The following is an 18,845-nucleotide window of genomic DNA, read 5'->3' as shown; positions in this document are numbered from 1 at the left end:
TTCCACGGTGTCTGCGGCCGATTTTATTGACAGCTCAAGCAAGAGTGAACTGGAGGATGCTGCCTTTTCATCTGATCGATTACAAGAGCAACCCAGAACTTGAGGATGCACTGCTAGTTCGTGCTTCTCCACCAGCTGAAGCCATTCAGCCCTAGCCAGCTAACATGGTGATATATCGAAACTGCAAAACAAAGCAGAAAACGAGCTTACTACTAGATTTGCAACATTCTCCAGTTTCACATCAAGAAGCAGATTTGCTGTGTGGCACACCCAACTGTAGGGCTTCAACTCGATCCTTTGTAGCGCAATTAGTTTTTAAGGAAAAATTTAAATTTAGATTTGGCAATTTATATATTTTATGACATATTTCGTTAATAAAACTTGTATGCCTGAAAAGCAGATTCATTCTGCTTTACTTTCATGTATTGCATAAAATATTGAGTGCAACAGTTTCTTCAGGAAAAAAAGATAAACCTTGCGTAACCTACAAAAAACGGCTATCTTCCCTATGTTAGGGAAACAGTTAAATGAGCAACTACAAAGAAAAATCACGTAAGGTAGAATATTGTTGTGGCCCTGGAAAGGTAGTACTAGCTGCCGATGTGCAATAGTCAAACCTCGTTACGTATAATGAAGTCTTATCCGACACAAAAATACCTTTTTTGTAGCTAATCATTTGTTACACTGGGGTTCAACTGCAGGTGTGAAGTAACGTATAGCAAGTGTTAAACATATGCAAATCAATACACAAGCTAGGTATACAGAACATCACTCACTTGCCACTACTTCCCTTCTTGAAATGTGAAGACTTTCTTTTCCAATTTATCAACATGCTAATGATAATTCCAATTTATTATAAAAAATTCGCCAACAAATTTCTCAAGAAACAGCAGACCATAGCGGCAAATGCCATCAAGTCTAGTATCGGTAGTAATCCGGCTTATAAGGGCCTTCAGAAGGAATGCCAAGATAAGAGGACTGCTCCTTAGTCAGCTTGGACAGTTTCACTCCAAGGTGGCCGAGGTGAAGCGCTGCAACTTCCTCATCAAGCTTCTTGGGCAAGAAATACACGTCCACCTAAAAGAAATAACCAAGATACATTACTGCACCTATAAGTGGATTACATCTATCACATAATGTAAATAAAAAGATTTATACAATTATGCGAAGTAATGCACCACAAGTTTTAGTGCCCGCACTGTTTGCTGTAGCCATGAACGCATTTAGACTAACAATCAACTTGTTACATTTGCTAGGTAATGTGGTGGTACTGGAATTTTCTAGGATTTTCATTGCAATACCACCACCCCTCCCCCCCCCCCCCACACACACAAAGGCTGTTTCTGTTCTGCACTGTTTTGCCACTTCCAATGCTTTTTCTGAGTAATGTTCATCTACTGTTAGCACTGGTGCTGCAAGGATAGCAAAATGCAGCAAGACTGCTTGAAGCCATGCCATATAAATATATGCTTCACTCTAAGCTAGTAATCATGACTGTTGTACACTTATGTCACCCCAATTTGATATACTAAACTCTGTGCAAGCAAAGCATGCTGTGCTTTTGCTCTACCTTAGGTTATAACACGGTCGCCAACTGATAATTCAGACATGCTTGATTATTTGAACAGCTTTGCAGAAATGCCACTGGCCCTAAATTGGATGACCAAATTTTGGGACATGTGCAACTGTAATAACTTGCTTCGCCTGCATGGCCAGTGCTAATTGAGTCACCGAGTCCAGTAAGAGTGATATTTTAGAGCGCAGCTCTTAAGCGCCTGTTCGTGCGTTGAGTGGCGGTGTGCCTCGGCGGCGGCATTATACCTTCTAATCGAGCAAATGAGAACAGGCGATAGATGAAAGAGAACACGGAGGACTATATATGCAGGCGGTAAGAGGAGGAGCGGCAACTTCCTTGCATTGTCCGACTGTTAAGTTTTTTTTTTTTTTTCCAGAAGACATCACTGCATGTGTGAGGCACCTACAACACATTTTGTAACCACAAGGGAAAGCTTTAGCTCGTGGCTCTTATCTAAATATACATGGAAATGAAAAATTGTATTTTTTGGCAACCACTACACCGTATTTGACGAGGTTTCTTGCATATAAAGAAAACATTTGCAGTTCTGCCCGAAAGGCGAAGCACCGATTGCGATAGCAAATTAGTAGATAGCCGTACGAAGTAAGGGCAGTAGTTTTATCGGCCAGATAAACTTGTAAATTTTCATTTACTAACTAAACACTGATAGAATGTGTAAGCGTGACTCAACGAGCACATAGAAAGAAACAGACGCACAGAGACAGCGCTGTCTTTGTGGGTCTGTTTCTTTCTACATACTCGTTCAGTCTCGCTTACACATTCTATTATGGGTTCAAACCAAGTGGCGCGCCGACGTGTTTTAACTAAATTAACCAGCACGGTGTCACGCGTGCACAGGTAAACATGAACACATCTCGCTCAATGAGTGCGGAGACTCACTGTCAAAATGCTGAAGTGAGGAATCACGGCAGCAGCAAGCGAATTGACCTTCGTGCATCTCTTGCTTCATCGCAAACGAAACGTCCAAAGCGCAGCGCATATGAAGCTACCACACACTATGCGCACTCTGCAAACATCGCAGATCACTTTGAAGATGAGGCCCGCACACACTTTGGCCACGCCGCAGATTGCTTTCAAGACACACGAGCGCCAGCCACGCATCCCTACGGTATCCGCCAAAGGAGTCTACTACAGTGTCCGCGATTCGCGTGGTCAACACCATAGTAGATGCTGCGGTTGTCTCCACTCTGTACGGAGCAGTGGGCGAGGAGGACACTGAGGCACCGTAGCAGCCACCGGGGAAGAATGCCCCTCCTTCTTTGCCCGACCTCACACGCAAGAGGTGAGGGCATGCATTTAAGCGGCATTCCTTGCTCGCGCACGTGAGATTGAACTGCATTCGCCGGCTCACCCTTACATGCTTTCACTCGCACATACAGCATACGATGTGCTGCGACGGCTTTATCACCCTTGGACTTTATACGGAACCTCACGGTGACGCCCACGGCAGAAATGCGCCTGAAGCGTCCATATAATTGCCATCGCAATAACTAAAAGTTAAAATCTAGTGACAGCAGGAAGCAGATTTTATATTTAGAATTTAAATTGAATAAGTTTACAATTATGTAACTTGGCAATAAAAATCAATATCACTATTTTGCAAACTGCACCTAGTAATACATCTAAAGCTAACATAATTGATGTACTTATTATACATTGCTCTAAAATATACAAATGGCTTGTGAGAACGACATTTCCAAAATCCTCGTAAACATCATAATTTCACTCAAACTGCAAATTCATATATCACATTTATCCGCTTAAAATCCTCTAACAGATGCGGTTTACAGAACTTTGATATCTGTTTTTGGTGCAGAGTTATGAAATTGTAAACTTCGTGCTTCAAATTTTTTTAAACTTGCCAATTTCCAGAATTTTTTTTAATACATGGAAGGCCATAAATAAAAATTATGCTTCCAATTTAACTTTCTCTCTCTAATGCAACAAATTTCGTTCAAATCAGTCAGGCAGTTGTCTCGTACAATAAATCATGCATTTTACAGGTATTTGAATAGGGAAATCAGAGTTGGCACTGAGCTAAAAGGTCCCTCTTAAATTCTCATGTCCGCCAACTTTTTTTGCAATTTTTAAAAGATACAGGACAGAGTCCTCATATGTTTCTTATTGACATCTATTGGAAGTAAAATTGAACAATTAAACATACCTTGTACTTGTCAGTTTTAGTCCACAACTCAATCTGAGCAAGCACTTGATTTGTGAAAGAAGTACTCATCACGAACGATGGGTGTCCCATAGCACAACCCAAATTCACGAGGCGACCTTGAGCAAGGCATATAATGTGATTGCCATTCTTCAGCTTGTAACGGTCAACCTAGGAGAAAACACAAAAGGAAAACAAAAGGGATATTAGACCTACACTACTGGTTAGGTACATCATTTCTTTCCATTTCCCAATGGCCATGTTCTGCTGTTTCTTTCAAAAAAAGGTTTGCCCTTCAGTCGATTGCAACACAAAAAATGTTGTTAGCTACTATTTTTGGTGATGAAAGAGAACGAAAGGCAAGGAGGTTAACTACACAGGTTGCTACCCTACAATGCGGGAGGGGCAGTGACAAGTAGAATGTATACACACACATGTTCGGTGAAACTAAAGCCTAACAATATATACAGGCTGTTTCAGAAACTGAAACTGCTAAAAAATAGGAAGCATGCGATGAACGCTTTCCTCAGGATTGCTTTTACAAAAGCAGCAGACATTTTAAAATGACTAAATGTACGATGTAGATAAAAAGGAGTCTCGAGACAATATAAACGAAACTAATGAATTAACATTTTAGCTAAAGACTCTGACAATCCCTCCTAATGCGAGACATGAAGCGCATTGTCTGAAGCGTTTGTATTTGTGTATAGACTTGCATAAATCTGACACTGGTAATTCCTGCACAGTATTGAATTCTGGCCAATTTCACACAGGAAATTCAATCTGTAATGCACATGAACGCAAATGTCATGCTCCTTGCAGGCACCCATGGATGACGCTACTGTTTCTGCCTCACCGTCAAGCAAGCACGGCCGAACGTCCTCCATCAAGCCGCAAATCACATCACACGGCTTCACACTAAATCAGGACGTAACTACTGCTTCCCACAACTGCATCCACAACCACTGCAGATTAATCCATGATCGCAGCAATAGTAACTACACTTGATAGCCATACGGCTAACGTGGTGCTGTGTGCCACAAAACGCAAAAATAGAAAGGAACCATCACAGTGGCTATGGCATTGTGCTGCTGAGCACAAGGTGATAGGTTCAACCCGGCCATGGCAGACACACTCCCATGGGGGCGCAAAGCAAAAATGCTAACGATTCATTGCACGTTAAAGGAACCCCAGGTTGTCTAAACTATTCCAGAAACCCGCACTATGTGGGTCTCTGCAACCCACACGCTTTGGGACATTAAATCCCACCCTTTAATTTTTAGAAACTAAAAGGTTCAAAGCATTCCTGCATGTTTTTCGCAGTTTTTTCCGAGTAACGATTGTAGCAAAACATACTTGGTTACTTTGCAACTGTTTAACTTTAGTGCTGCATTTTCATCGTACTTTTGGAACACTTGCTGTACTCAAAGGGCTTCTCCGAATTAATTGATGTATGGCCCAATACCTCTGAATGATTGAGAGTTTGATGTCACTGAATAATGCACACACTTGGCGAGTCAGACCTGAACTCCATATTAACGAGGCTGCACAGTAGCAGTACCTTTCATGCATACTAAAAGAAAAGTAAGGCATACTTTTTTTATATAAGTATACGATTACACCAAACTAAACTAATATAGAATTCCTACCTGAGGCTTGATCTCAATCTTTTCTACTGCATTCTGTTCCAGCCACTTGACATCAATTTCGATATCAAAGTGGCCAATGTTGCAAACAATGGAATCATTACGCATCTTCTCAAAATGTTCTCCTCGTATAATATCCCGGCATCCAGTAGCAGTCACAAAAATAGAGGCCTTTGATACAGCATCCTCCATGGTGGTGACCTCAAAGCCTGCAGCACAAGTAAACATTCACTGCTGTCACAACAACAGTTTGGAAAAAAAAAAGGGGGTGGGGGGGGGGTGGGGGGGCTATATCCAGTTGTTTTTCCTATGTTTTTTTTTTCTTTGTTTGCATAATCGGAATCCAGACAGAGGTATTCCTTGTACTTCACAGACCACCCTGTTTCCCCCCAAAAGACAAATGGCATCTTCGGATAGTCGCTGTCATCCTTCCGAATCCAAGTGGATGGATTCCGGAAGTGCTCTGGGCCCAAGTCGGAGATATCTTGCACCAACCAAACAGCCAGTAGATTTCGGGAGCAGTGAGAGAGAAGGAAGCAAAAGCTGAGGGGAATTTGCAGTAACGTGGCCAGTACCACCGCCGCTGGCTGCGTTTAGATGTGAAACACGTTGGCAATGGTGATGTAGGTGGATGATAATTGTCATTGACGTGACAGGAGTGAGTCCCTCTTTGCCAGTGCAACCATGGGAATGGGTGGCGTCATGTGATCGGAAAGGACCATTCAAATGCAGCTGTAGCACCCCTCTTTAACAATCCAAACAAGATTGGTCTTTTGGGAGCACTTTACAGCACTCAAAAACAACCATCCGAAGATGCCAAAAAATTCATAGCACAGCAGCACCTATGCAAGACAAAGGCACTGCTCTGAATAGCAAAATGAAATGAAAAAAAATAAGATTGCCACTACATACTTAACTTTTCACTGACTATGGTCAGTGCTTACCAAGGACAGCAAGTGCAACAGGCAAAAAAAAAGAAAAAGAAGAAAGAAACCATTTTGTGTACACAAATGCAACTAGTTGGCAGCAATGCGGCGCTTGACAGCAATCTTCAATTACCCCTCACAAACCTGAGTCAACAAAGCCCACATGCTCTACCAGTGAATCACCTCGTAGGCACCTCGAGATGAGGATTAGCCAACAGACTAGGATTTTTTTTTTTTGTACGACAACATAGGAATTGACAAGCATGGGTGCAAGAGCCATCCTGCTGTCACCAATGCACACAAATTGTGCAAGAATGTTGCCAAATAACCTGGCTATGCTGTCAGCAGAGAAAGATCAATTTGGGCAGTGAAGTTAAATGAGTTGCTATTTTAGTCGTTATGAAGGTCAAAACGCTCTAAACGTAGGAAAATACTGGCAAGTGCCAGATGGTACTAAATAATTTACTATGGCACTTGTTTCCATTGTATGAAGGGAAGGCAACCAGGTATCCATTGAGCATGAAGGAAAGGCAACCAGCACAAGTGCCAACGAGGTGCAGGGCCAGCAAAAATACAGCAATGCATTTTTCTCACCACTGGGTTCCCCCCCCCCCCCACTTTCTTTTTTTTAAATAAGTAAATGCTGGAGAGTGCAAACGCTACATACCTTCCATAGCAGCCTGCAGGGCATTGATGGGATCAACCTCCGTGATGAGCACACGACATCCGAAGCCACGCAGGGACTGTGAACAACCTTTACCAACATCGCCAAATCCAGCTACACAAGCCACCTTGCCAGCAAGCATTATGTCTGTTGCTCGTTTGATGCCATCAGCTAGCGACTCACGGCAGCCATATAAGTTGTCAAATTTGCTCTGGAAATCAAAGGGAGTAATGCTTCACTGTAAAAACACTTTGATGTGATCGAAAGAATCATTAATCATTTGTCGGTAGCATGTTTGAGGGAGCTAATGTCGCTGCGCACAAGCAGCTAGTAACATGGTACTTTTTAAAATCGTGTAAATTTTGTTCACAGTCTTGAACGATTAAAGGCACAGCAGCTATGTTCATGAATATAAATTATTTGGATACAACTTCTGCACTGAAGACTAGTTCAAAGTAATACTTTAGAAGTTGGTCAGTAATTGTTACTAAATGATATGAGCTCATAGTAAAATGGAGTTGGATTGCTCAAGAGGACAGTGGACAACAGTAAGTTGATTGCATTCTCGTAGTGCACATGTGGATTATTTAAGGCTTGGCACAAGTTCGCTGAAACACCCTCTATAGCACTCGCCTTAATAGTTTATCGAACTTCCAAGACAGCATAAAATATTCGTAAAGACAAAGAAATACTTATGGGTATAAATATTCTTGCAAATTACCCATCACAATTCATACATACTAACAACACCCAGTACATACAGTGTTCAAAGTAGCCCACTTCGCATACTCAAAAGTGTCATTCTTGCACAAGTGCCACTGCTACCACCCTCCACAGAGGATACACCGGAACACAGACTTGCCTATCTCACAACCCATTTGGCGCAGGCAATAAGTGTCCTAGCACTGTGCCATGCCCAGCATTCTAGAGTGCTCCCTTCCATGGCTTGTTCTGCTCTTCTCTGTGCCTTTGCAACATGTGGCTTCTCTATTATCTCCCTGCTAGCTGTTAGCTCTAAATGTGTGCGCCACCATACACACAGGACAGAAAGAAATAACAGACTTGTATGTGAGAACGAAGGTGCTTGTCAGCCAGTTGGACTGATACATCATGGACCGCTTATAATGCAAGTGGCAGGAGTCGCAAATTTCCACTGTAAGCGATACTGCACCATAACGAAAACATGTAGACAAAGCAGCCACGTATGCCTAAGAGTCAAAGCATATGACCGAGATGTGCCCTCACTTTCGTTGGCGAGATGGTTTCTCCACTTTCCAAGTGCTGTGCAGCCACTGCAAAACATTTGATTCTGCATGAAACTGCAACTTTGGTCACCAACTGCTGACCAGATGGTGCTGGTTAGGCCTAGCTGGCAGGATGTTGGGTGGCTTGCCGTTGTGGGAAGCTCACTTTCGATATACGTTCATACCCGTTGACAAATGCACAGAGATCTGGTACAAGGTCACGCGCACAGGCTGAACTGATGGTAGTGCACATGAAGTGGGGTTCGCGGGAACTACCCGTGAACAGCTGGCAACAACCGCCGACACATATAGCAAAAGTTTGTATGTGCACATACTGGCAAGAATGATGAAAGCTCAGGTATGGACAACACTCTGAACTGATGAATTTGCAGAACACAGTTCGTGACTGACAGCATCACGGAGCTAAGGTCACATATGCAATATATACACTTCGCGACGGGCAAACGTGAACTGCCCTTGCAGAGTTTCAACCGCATTTTCTGTGGTGGTGGTGTTGTGAAAAACAAACTGATTCTACTGTCGAAATTCGTTTTTACGGCCTGCCCGCCCGATAATTGAGACCGTTGCAATCCTATCTGTGTTCAAAAAAATCTGTCAGTACCTGTACTGAAGAGCCAAAGTATGCATTCGGTGCAGACTGTGTGCCACTAGGAAGCAACTGCAGCAAAAGGCTTTGTTACCTAGGCAACCTCCGTGCGCCTGCTGAGCCAGCACACTGCCACCACATTTTTCTTTTTTCGCCCTCCGTTTCTTGTTTGTTTGCCTGCTCCCCGTCTCCTCCTTCACACCGCCCTCGTCGCTATCCCCTCGGCCGGCGCACCTCATTATGAAGCGCGCTCGCTGCTTTGCTTGACTAAGGGATTCTCTGGCAACCGAATTATAACTGGTAATTCGTCTAGAGCAGTTGCACTATAAGCGGTATGCGTATACATTCAGTTCTATGGGAAAATAAACTGGAGTCATAAAAGAGCGCATTATAACCGGTCCTGCACTATAAATGGTTACATTATAAGTGGTCGAAGTTGTATTGTAAAACCTGGCAGCAATCGCCTCGCATCCATATTGCTATGAGGCACAATATTAGGAGATAAATTCAAAGCAAGTGTCACAACAATACGCCTCAGCCAGCTTTGGAGGCACTCTTTATTAGAATTAATGCTATCTGCGACAGCAAGGCAACCACAAGTTTGAACTACAAGGTTATGAATGCTGATCCTTCATTTGCACTGCATTTCTTTATGTCGCAGTTCTAGTCCGCAGTGATGCACAGATCTGGTAGAGCGCATGTACTCCAAATAGCATATTAGTAATGCCCCCCCCCCTCGTTTTTTTTAATACTATCTGACTTCTTTTTTAAAAAAGCTACAAGTGTAGCGAACGTGACATTTCTGCAGAGGATTTACTAGGCGAGATGCTCTGAAAAGGCTAACAAAAATATGTTCATCAACTTTTTTTTTTTTTATTAGAAACTCAGGGGCACTTGTTTATATGGTGAATTTGGGGGTGTTCACATTTCAATGCACCCCAATTTTTTCTCTTTAATCTTGAAAATCACACTGAGAGATATTCATCATCATCATTAAAGAGCAACAAAGTTTGAATTACTGCACGTCGTGGCAGGAATACAGCAAGAATGTTGTCTGGCAAGCATCTGCCACGACATGCCGTCATTCAAACTTCCGTCAAAGGACGTCTCCAGCTGAAGCAATAGCGGGGGCTGCCTTTCTCGCACTCCCGATGCACTTGGTTCCAATAATAGGTGCAATTTTCAATATTCTTAAAAACAGGGGGCACATTGAAATGTGACTCCTAAGATTCACCATATGAAACGCTGCCCCCAAGGTTCTATGAAAAGGTCCATGAAGAAATTTTTGTTGGAGTTGTCAAACTTCCATTACTTATGGGAAAGTATATTCACCTTGCAATGCAACTCCTCTGAAAAAACACCACATTTGCTTGCTATGCTCGTAGCCATTTTATCAAGTAGCTCACCGTTGCTCTACTAATCATTTCATACTTAAACCATCTAAGTCTAACTTTATGGTTTTCCGATCACCACAGAAACATATACAGTAGACTTTCATTAGATCCAGAACAAAAGTCCCAGCCGCACCTGTGCATTTCTGTGGGCCTAAACTTTCGTTATTTCAATCCTGAACTTAGCCTTTGACGGATAATTCGACCATGGCTGGTCAGCACAAACACGCCTGACCCCAATGGTGACCCCTGTGGCGACTCCATTAGCAGCAATGGCTGCACTTAGGGCACAGCGACTGTACCGAACACAATAATCTCTTGTCAAAAGTGCTCAATTTCGGCCTGCACCAGAAAGCTGCAAAAATGGTAGTTTACAATGAATTGCGATAATATTTACCCGATTCTAATGCGCACTTTTTTTTTACAAGAAAATTCATCCGAAAATTGCTGTGTGGTGCAATCCATTATGAAACCAAAACCAAAACTGTGTTCACAACAGTCTACTGCCAGAGCCAGCCTAGCCAGCATCGTCATTGCCATCACAAGATGACAACCATGGATAAGCGAAAAAACATTGTCGCATAGTATAATGAGAATGTTGCGCCACCTTGTTTTATTATGAAAGGACATTCAAACGATAAGTTATTTTACATGTCAAGTTACATGTTAAGCTAGCAGCAAGCTACCAGGTTCTTGGTATTCCCGATAATTGCATGCATTACAGGACGAACTAGCGAAGTAGTTAGTCTAGGCGTGAGGCACCATCCTGTTTATGATAGTTGCAGAGTTGTTTAATAAATGGACCATGCAGAGGATGACATGTGCTTCTTTATGGACAGCCATAAGGTGCTGTATCTCAGTGACAGCAATGGCGATTAAGTAAAAAGATTTCCATTCTGTGAAGTTAAAGTTTGCTGGTTTCATATTTTATTATTGCCAGAATTGGAGGCAGGATACATTTTCCTTGCTAGGAAGTCAGATGCGCATTCGATTCCTACTTTGTTTAGTGGCGCTAATTTCGTTTCTACGTTAGTTTTCAACATTGAACACATAAAACGTAGGTACATGTTCAATTCGGGGACACGTTAGAATTTGGCAAATACTGCTAAATTAAATGGCGGTGGTTTTTTTTGCTTTTTTTTTGCCTCTTGTTTGATTTGACCCGCTGCATAATTCAACCAATTTGGTCAGTCCTATCAGGCCCAATTAATACAAGTCAACTCTATTACCACTGGCACCAATTTTGGCTTGGCACAAATGCACAACAGTTTCCAATTGTTCACCTTTGTGACAGAGTCGTTCACATTGATGCAGGGAACTTTGAGCGTCCCTTCCTTTTTCATCTTATAGAGTTGATGGACGCCAGTAGTGGTTTCCTCTGACAAGCCTCGAATGCCTGGTAAGTAAAGAAGTAAAACATTACAAAAATAAGAAAATAAGTGGGAAAACAGGAGTACTGACACAAAATTTTTGAGGCTCTGTTTTCTTGCACTTAATCAGTAGCTATTGACCCAGTAATCATGGTAAAGAAACTCCTTTTCTTCAGCGCACAGCGATTGTTTAGTTATATGCTCGTATGTTAAGACCAGTTGGGGTTTCAATTTCGAAGAGCATTTTTGCTCCATAGTGCATGAGACATGCTTGTAAACAGCAATGATCACTGCACATGCTTGGGAGTCTCCTAGCATTGCATAACAAGAATATAGCAAATTATCAGTAAGTTAAGTACATACAAATCAAGATATACAGTACAGTCTACTCTTATTAAAGGGAACTCCAAATTGGTACGCCAGCACTGATTACAGCTCAATTCTAGTATATGAAGGTCTGGAAATATCTTTTTATTAATAGAAGATCGGTTCAATAAAGCAAATGCTTTTGTCCCTCTGAAGCTAAAGAGTTAACAACAGTGTATTGTGCTGAATACCAACGAGGTTCTCAGTTTAATGATTTCGAAGATTCCATTGTGCTACAGGCGATAAAACTTAAGCTGCTACATAATTTATCCACCAACATAGTGGACCTGTGTTTTATGGCAATCTTTTATTCCATAGAGAGCTTTGCTTTCAAGTTTTTCTCTAAAATACAGAAGGGCATTCCCATCTTCACGGAATGTGGGTTATCCTAAGGCCAATCTGCATGACAAACGTGCGGACCGCTCATCACCTGAATCGGCAGTCATTGTTGGTGCTAGCATCGCTGTGCATAACAGCGCCGTGCACAGTGCTCCTTTTGCGCCGAAAACAAAGCGAACTGCTCTCTTTCGCAGCACCAAGCACGAGGGGTTAAGCAGCACACGTGAAATGCGCAGGTCTCTACATCAAATGTACTGAAAATTAGAACAATCTAACAGTAGATATTCGTTTCATGAATCAAATTATTCGAACATTTACTATTCAATTCAATGATATTGGGGTATTCTCACACACTCCTAATAAAATGTGTTCCTTATACATGCACACACTCGCTATCTCCTGTCACAGTACAAGCACTGAGACACCCAATATAATTGTACTGGCAGGCCTTTAAAGCTTTTAACTATTAACCCTTTATTGACGAGTATTGCTTCCAGGCAACAGACCAGAAAAAACAAACGAAACAAACCAGAACACTGAACACCAACACTGGCACAGCAAGAGCAGGAACACTGGACGAGGAAGAAGAAGTTTGGCACACAACTCACTGTCTTTCAAAAGCAAGGTCAGAGGAGACATGCCGATGCAAGATATCGAGCTGCAGTGGTGTCACACATGCGACGTAAAGCAAATGAAATGTACATATTGACCCTTTTCGCAACGCAGTTTGTTCCAGAGAAACGAGATGGCGTTTTTGGTGGTGTGCCGCATGTTGCCTCAGCGCCCTGCTTCTGTGTGACCAGCTGTCGAAGTGCAACTGAGTTTTCACTGATGCACTATGCTCCATTCATGCTGCAAAATACGGAGTGGTGGAGTGAAGATGTGTGCAATAGTCGGCTGCAAAAATTGTGACTGGAATACTAAAAAATGGAATGATCCTGTGCGTCCAAGTTCACGGACCGATGCTACATAAGAACTGCCTGCATTGCTGTATCCTTTGCGATGCACGGCTTCCCTCGAGGATTAAAAAAAAAAAAAGGAGAGGGAGAGAGGGAGAGAGAGAGAGAGAGAGAGAGAGAGAGAGAGAGAGAGAGAGAGAGAGAGAGAGAGAGAGAAGAAAAAAAAGTTAACTCATTCGTCAGCGCTGTAGCGCTAACCTCCAAGGAATCGACTTCAACAGCACAAGTGAGTACCGCTCGTTACATGGTGTCAAAGGGAGTAGCACTGCTTCTTGGCATATACAGTAAAAGCTCATTAATTCACAGCTCATTAATTCGAAATTTTGGATAATTCAAAGTAGCTGCTGCGGTCCATCCAGCAATATATCGAAAACAATATGTAACATATCCCGCTAATTCACACTAAAATCCACACTGCCACCAATAATTCAAACTCCGCGCCATCGTGGATGGAGAGTGCTAGTGCGCAGGAGCACGTTGGCGATGCTGGTGTCGCCACGCGAATTACGAAGCTTTGCTCTTTGTTGTTGACCCTTTGTTTAGGCCTGACTGGAGAGAGACGCGTTTGCGCCTGGCCAGGCATGGCTAACGCCTCTGTTGCAGGTCGGTTCTCTCCTTCTCTCACAACCTCCAAGGTAAAAACACGGACGCAGCGCTGCTGGTTTCTTTTTTTTCTTCTTCTTTCTTTTTTCATATTACATATTGGAGGCTATGCGCTTTCTCTACAAGGTGTTCTGCCAAGAAGTGGCACCAGGTAATGTCTAAAACATGTGTCTAAAGCATGGCGTCCGTGACCTTTATCAGGGCTCGCAGTACCAAAAAGCATAGCCTTTGAGATTCATGGTTGTTACTCAAAGGAAAGCATCGGGATACGTGTTTGGGCGCCACCTATACATATAGTGTAATTCAGCAGCATGCAGCCGGTGCAGCTACGAGAGTACGACAGAGACCAACGTCGCAGCAGGTTGTGAGTTTCGCAAGTGCATTTTAGAGCACAGCTCTTCCTGTGGCGAGTGTCGGCAGCACTTATCCTCTCCTACCTCCTTTTCTCTCACTTTCCCCTCTCTGTTGGCGCTGGGCCATGCTCCCTCAAGGACTGCAGAAGATAGCGCTAACCTTTCCTTTCTCAATACGAGCCACTTCTCTCACGGCAGCTCAAAGCTACGTTTATAGTGAGACTTTTTCGGTGCACACCGTCGGCTGCTCTCTTCGGAGCATGCACAGAACAATCCCCAACCCGCGCCCCACTTTGAACGGCTGTCTGTGACCATCAGCGAAGCAGCGTGGGCACCTTTTTTTTTTCTCCACGCCATGCATTGAGGGTCGGCGTGATGAACGCATGGATGGAGCAAGAGCCAACCAGGGCATGTCGCACTCTATTGGCTGCGTCCGGTTACGTTGACTGCACCAGTGTGTCGAACTACAGACATTGTTCTCGCCGACGTAGCGTGTGCGTGCTCACGCTACGTCGGGCTATATACACGAGTTAACCGAGCAATTTTTTCCGACTTTCATTCCTTCAAATTTCTTGTAATTCAAATTTTCGTAGCATCCCCACGGAGTTCAAATTAACGAGCTTTTACTGTAGTAAATGTCTCGAGCGTTATCTACACACATATGCCCCAACTCAGACGCAAACTTACGCCCACTTGATCGCCAAGTATCGAGAATAAGTGAACAGCCACACACTTGAATCAATGCGCCGAAGCATGGATGACGGCAACTACACCGACAGCACCCTAATATTCGACGTTGAACATTTCGTAACACTCTACACAGTAAGCGAGCAACTAATGTATTTACTACAAGCTATTACAACATACATAACATCTATGTTATAAGCCTTATGCCCAGCAAGAACAAATCTATTGCAACTGAGCCCACCCGCGAGCAATGAGGCAGAAAATAAACAATCAAATAGTGACAACATGGGGAACTTTATCGAGTCAAAAACGTAACAAGCCACTGTGTAAAAGTATTTGCTAAATAAAGAATGAAGATCTATACACATTGATACTGATTTATTTCATAAGCAGCAAGTTAGGATAGCTTGGAATACATTTTTAGCCCCGCTTTTATTACAAGCACCATATGCGCTGCTAGCGCTGTTTGGACAAAGCGCAATGAGCTCCAAAAGCGTTTACATGTCCTTTGAAGCTGTCGCCAAAGCTTCGCGTGCCGTCGGACTAGTCACCGTCTACGACATCCGCCGAAACAGAGGTTTGCAGAGCTGCACCGGCGACATGTACATCCATTGTAAACACAGAAACAACGAAGGCAGCTGAGGCAAGTAATGGACGTGTCACCATGTGATCAAACATGGCAGCACCCTCAGGATCGCCATGAAAAGGGTCAATATGGTTCACATATAAGTGTTGCCTCTACAAATTTAAAACGAAGCCTTAGGTGGCTTGAGGTGAAGCCCACTTTCAATTTCCTACCTGGGGTTTTCCCCCTATTGCCGAAAAAATTTCCGCAATTCTTTTTTTCTTCGTTTTGTTGATTATGCTTATTCTTGTGTTTTCCACATTTAGATAGAAAATAAATGTTTTTTTTTCTGGGTATCTATAGACCGTTTCATCGGGCGAGGAGGATAGGGCGCGTGGAGAGCCTTTCCTCCTCTCTGGCTTGGGCGATCCGGCGCGGCGCTGCTTGAAAGTATTGCTGTCGCGTGCTGCGGAACGATTTCGAGATGTTTTAGATCGTACTATGTGAAATTTACGCCATGTTCGTTCATATAAGGTCGTCAGGGAAGCCTTTCAGTGCATCGGTAACTACTGTGGGCAGAAATATGTCTCGGGGGCGTAAAAATGTGACGCGCATAATCAGCCGCGGTGTACGCGCATTATCAGTCGCGGTGCGTGTATGTGTTGTTTACTATTTTGCTTATATCGATTTTAATTCAACAAAGAAAACCGGTGTCTCTGTATTACCAGCATTAAATGGTAAATCAGCTCACTGTCTGATCGATTGGCGCAGGGAGTAAAACATAAAACATAAGAGCGCATGCTCCTGCACGGCCAACCTGAGGCAACCACGAAACAGCTGAGCGGCAGGCGCTATCAAATATTTGTGGTACACTGGCATCGTTCTCACGCATTTCAAGTCTAGTATGCTTGAAATTATGTCTACGCTAACCTTGCTGCATGAGGCCCATGGCGCTGCTCAACATAGCGCGATCACTGCGGTTGGTGAGCCAGCACGATACATATATAAGCTGTGTGCTTCGGCATTGCCTTTTTGGCCTGTATACAGCCATAATATATGAGAGGGCTCGCATAAAAAGAATGCGATGGCTATTTTTGAGCGCAAAATTTCCGTAATAAGTGTCAGTGCGTGGTAGAGAAATGAACGAACATAACCGAAAAAAAAATTCGGTTATCATCCTCTTTCTCTAAAAAGCAAGAGAAAACGGGCTAACGCCGCACAACGTTTATAAATATATACCCGCTGATGCCGTATGCTTGGACCATGCGCTATATAGAACAGAGATATCTGTAATCCAGCACCTACTACTGCTTAGGACGCTCGCACAGTTCGTAAACGGTTGCTTTGTTGGACAAGCTTAATTCAGACTGTAAGGTATGCTGCTATTACTAGCCAAAACTATTTTATTCATGGGTGGAAACCTCATCCATCCAACCAAGTAGTTACGCAATGTGACCTGCAGCGAACAGTTTGAACGCTTGTCAAAGTATAACAGCACAGCTCCTATGGTAACAGAACGATCGTCGCGTATGTTTCATGGCTCCTAAACCACAGCTTAGAAATACAGGATAATACTGCAATAAGGTAACATTAGTGATTGGAATATTCAGAAATACACAATTGATCTCCGAAGCTGATCGTAGGCTCAAATATGCGCGCACACATTGCGCTGAGTGTTCCGTCCACCTCAACGCCAGCAGAAATTCCGGCCATCACGCCTTAAACCACTCCAGCACGTTTCACAGAACCGTTTACCACGTAGAAGACGCACGTCATACTCAACAGACCGCACGACCGTGAAAACAAACGCCAAAACCTACCGCCGAGCGTACACCTGCCATGCAAAAGACCGCTTTCACCCAAGCCAGTATGGCGCTGCTCATAGGCGGCGCCACTGCGCTCACAATATGGCGGCGCCTACGAAAAGACGGTCTATATGTCTCGTCCTTACAGGGTTAAGGACGTGGCTGTGGCAAATTAAAGGTATGCATTCATTCTTTTTTTGGACTGCCTGATTTTTTAGGACATTTGCATGGTTCCTAGGGAGTCCGAAAAATCGGATGTTGACTGTAGTTGCCTTACAGCGAATCAAAACAGTGGGGCAGGCAAAATTTCAGTACGCTGCCTACCAAATAAATCGCTGAAATAATTGCTTTAACAGTGCATACCAGAAAGGTACTGGGGATACTTGGTATGGACAAGAGCTGTTAGATCTCCTCCGTCATCGAGGATCATGTTGAGTGGCTGGCCGTCCGGGAAAACAAGAGTCTGCAAAAACCCCACACAAAGAAATTTCTTCAGAGATAGACGAGGGAGAATCAGCCATATCCAGTAAAGAACAATGCTCACTCCAGGAATACCTGTGTGAAGCAGTTAGGTTTACTGCAGTGGGAAAATATTAGTCAAACATATGCACAGATGAAGGTTGCAAGAGGAGGGACCACATACAAAGGATTGTGTTGTTGGCAACATGCCACTACAGGTGCCATTTGAAACGCCATGCAGGACTTCATGATGGCACATTTCACAAAGAGGCACATAAAAAAAAGACAGGGGCGGGGGGGGGGGGGACAATGAGCTGATGTCAACAATGAGTATACAAATAAATGTGCACACAATTTGCAAGTTTCAGCAATGGAAGTGGCATTATGCATTTTTTGTCTTCAACCAGCTACAAGACTATCAGTCTGTGCGACATCGTTAATTGTGGCAAGCACTGACTTTATATTAGAAAAAACAACAAAAGACACAGATAGCTAAGCATCACATAGCGGTGATCACAGCCAATAACCATGTGGCCTCACAGCTGATCCCCCCGCCCCAAATGAGTTTAGTTTCATAAATGATCCCTAACCAAATTTTTTTGGTGGGAAAATTTTCACATCAAGTTTAAATTTTGTTTTCCCGATTTGAATATCTGGTTCACTATTGATGCTGAGAAGTGTTGCTTGACTGCACATCCAGCTCTTAACACTGAATTCGCATCCAATACACAAAATAACAAAGTCTTGAGGAAGCAGTCTAACAGGAAAGGCACAATGCCATACGACAATGTGACTATGCAATAATTAAAGAGTGCTTGATATTCAACCACACAGAATAATAATGAGAAATATTTGTAATGTCCTTCGTTTAACAAAAGTATGTTTCCTAATTCAACATAGAAAGATTTAGGTTATATGAATGCACAGTAGCAGTTGGACAATTTCAGCACGAGGAGGCATGGCATACATGGAAAGCTGTTCGTAGGAAATGGTCCCAGCAAAGTGCCAATATAGCCAACAGTGATCCCTGCGCTCAGCTTCAGAAGGAATTAAGTGTGTGGGGGATGGGGGGACACTTTGCATATCCAGCAACTTCTAGTACA

At 43.2% G+C, this 18,845-nt stretch overlaps 1 protein-coding gene across 1 annotated transcript in view; it reads right to left on the bottom strand.

Annotated features, from left to right (window-relative positions):
- Positions 1 to 834: 834 nt before the first annotated feature.
- Positions 835 to 18,845, bottom strand: part of Ahcy (adenosylhomocysteinase) — a 34,939-nt gene continuing 16,928 nt past the window's right edge. The window contains exons 4-9 of the mRNA XM_050192188.3: positions 17,647 to 17,746; positions 11,520 to 11,632; positions 6,998 to 7,205; positions 5,408 to 5,613; positions 3,762 to 3,929; positions 835 to 1,077 (exon numbers count right to left, since the gene is read on the bottom strand). Coding sequence (XP_050048145.1) covers positions 919 to 1,077; positions 3,762 to 3,929; positions 5,408 to 5,613; positions 6,998 to 7,205; positions 11,520 to 11,632; positions 17,647 to 17,746 — 954 coding nt within the window. The 3' untranslated portion in view covers positions 835 to 918. The remainder of the gene's footprint in view (positions 1,078 to 3,761; positions 3,930 to 5,407; positions 5,614 to 6,997; positions 7,206 to 11,519; positions 11,633 to 17,646; positions 17,747 to 18,845) is intronic.

This window comes from Dermacentor andersoni, chromosome 1 (assembly GCF_023375885.2).
Source record: "Dermacentor andersoni chromosome 1, qqDerAnde1_hic_scaffold, whole genome shotgun sequence".
NCBI lineage: Eukaryota > Metazoa > Arthropoda > Arachnida > Ixodida > Ixodidae > Dermacentor > Dermacentor andersoni.
This window is presented reverse-complemented; position numbering and strand designations above follow the sequence as displayed.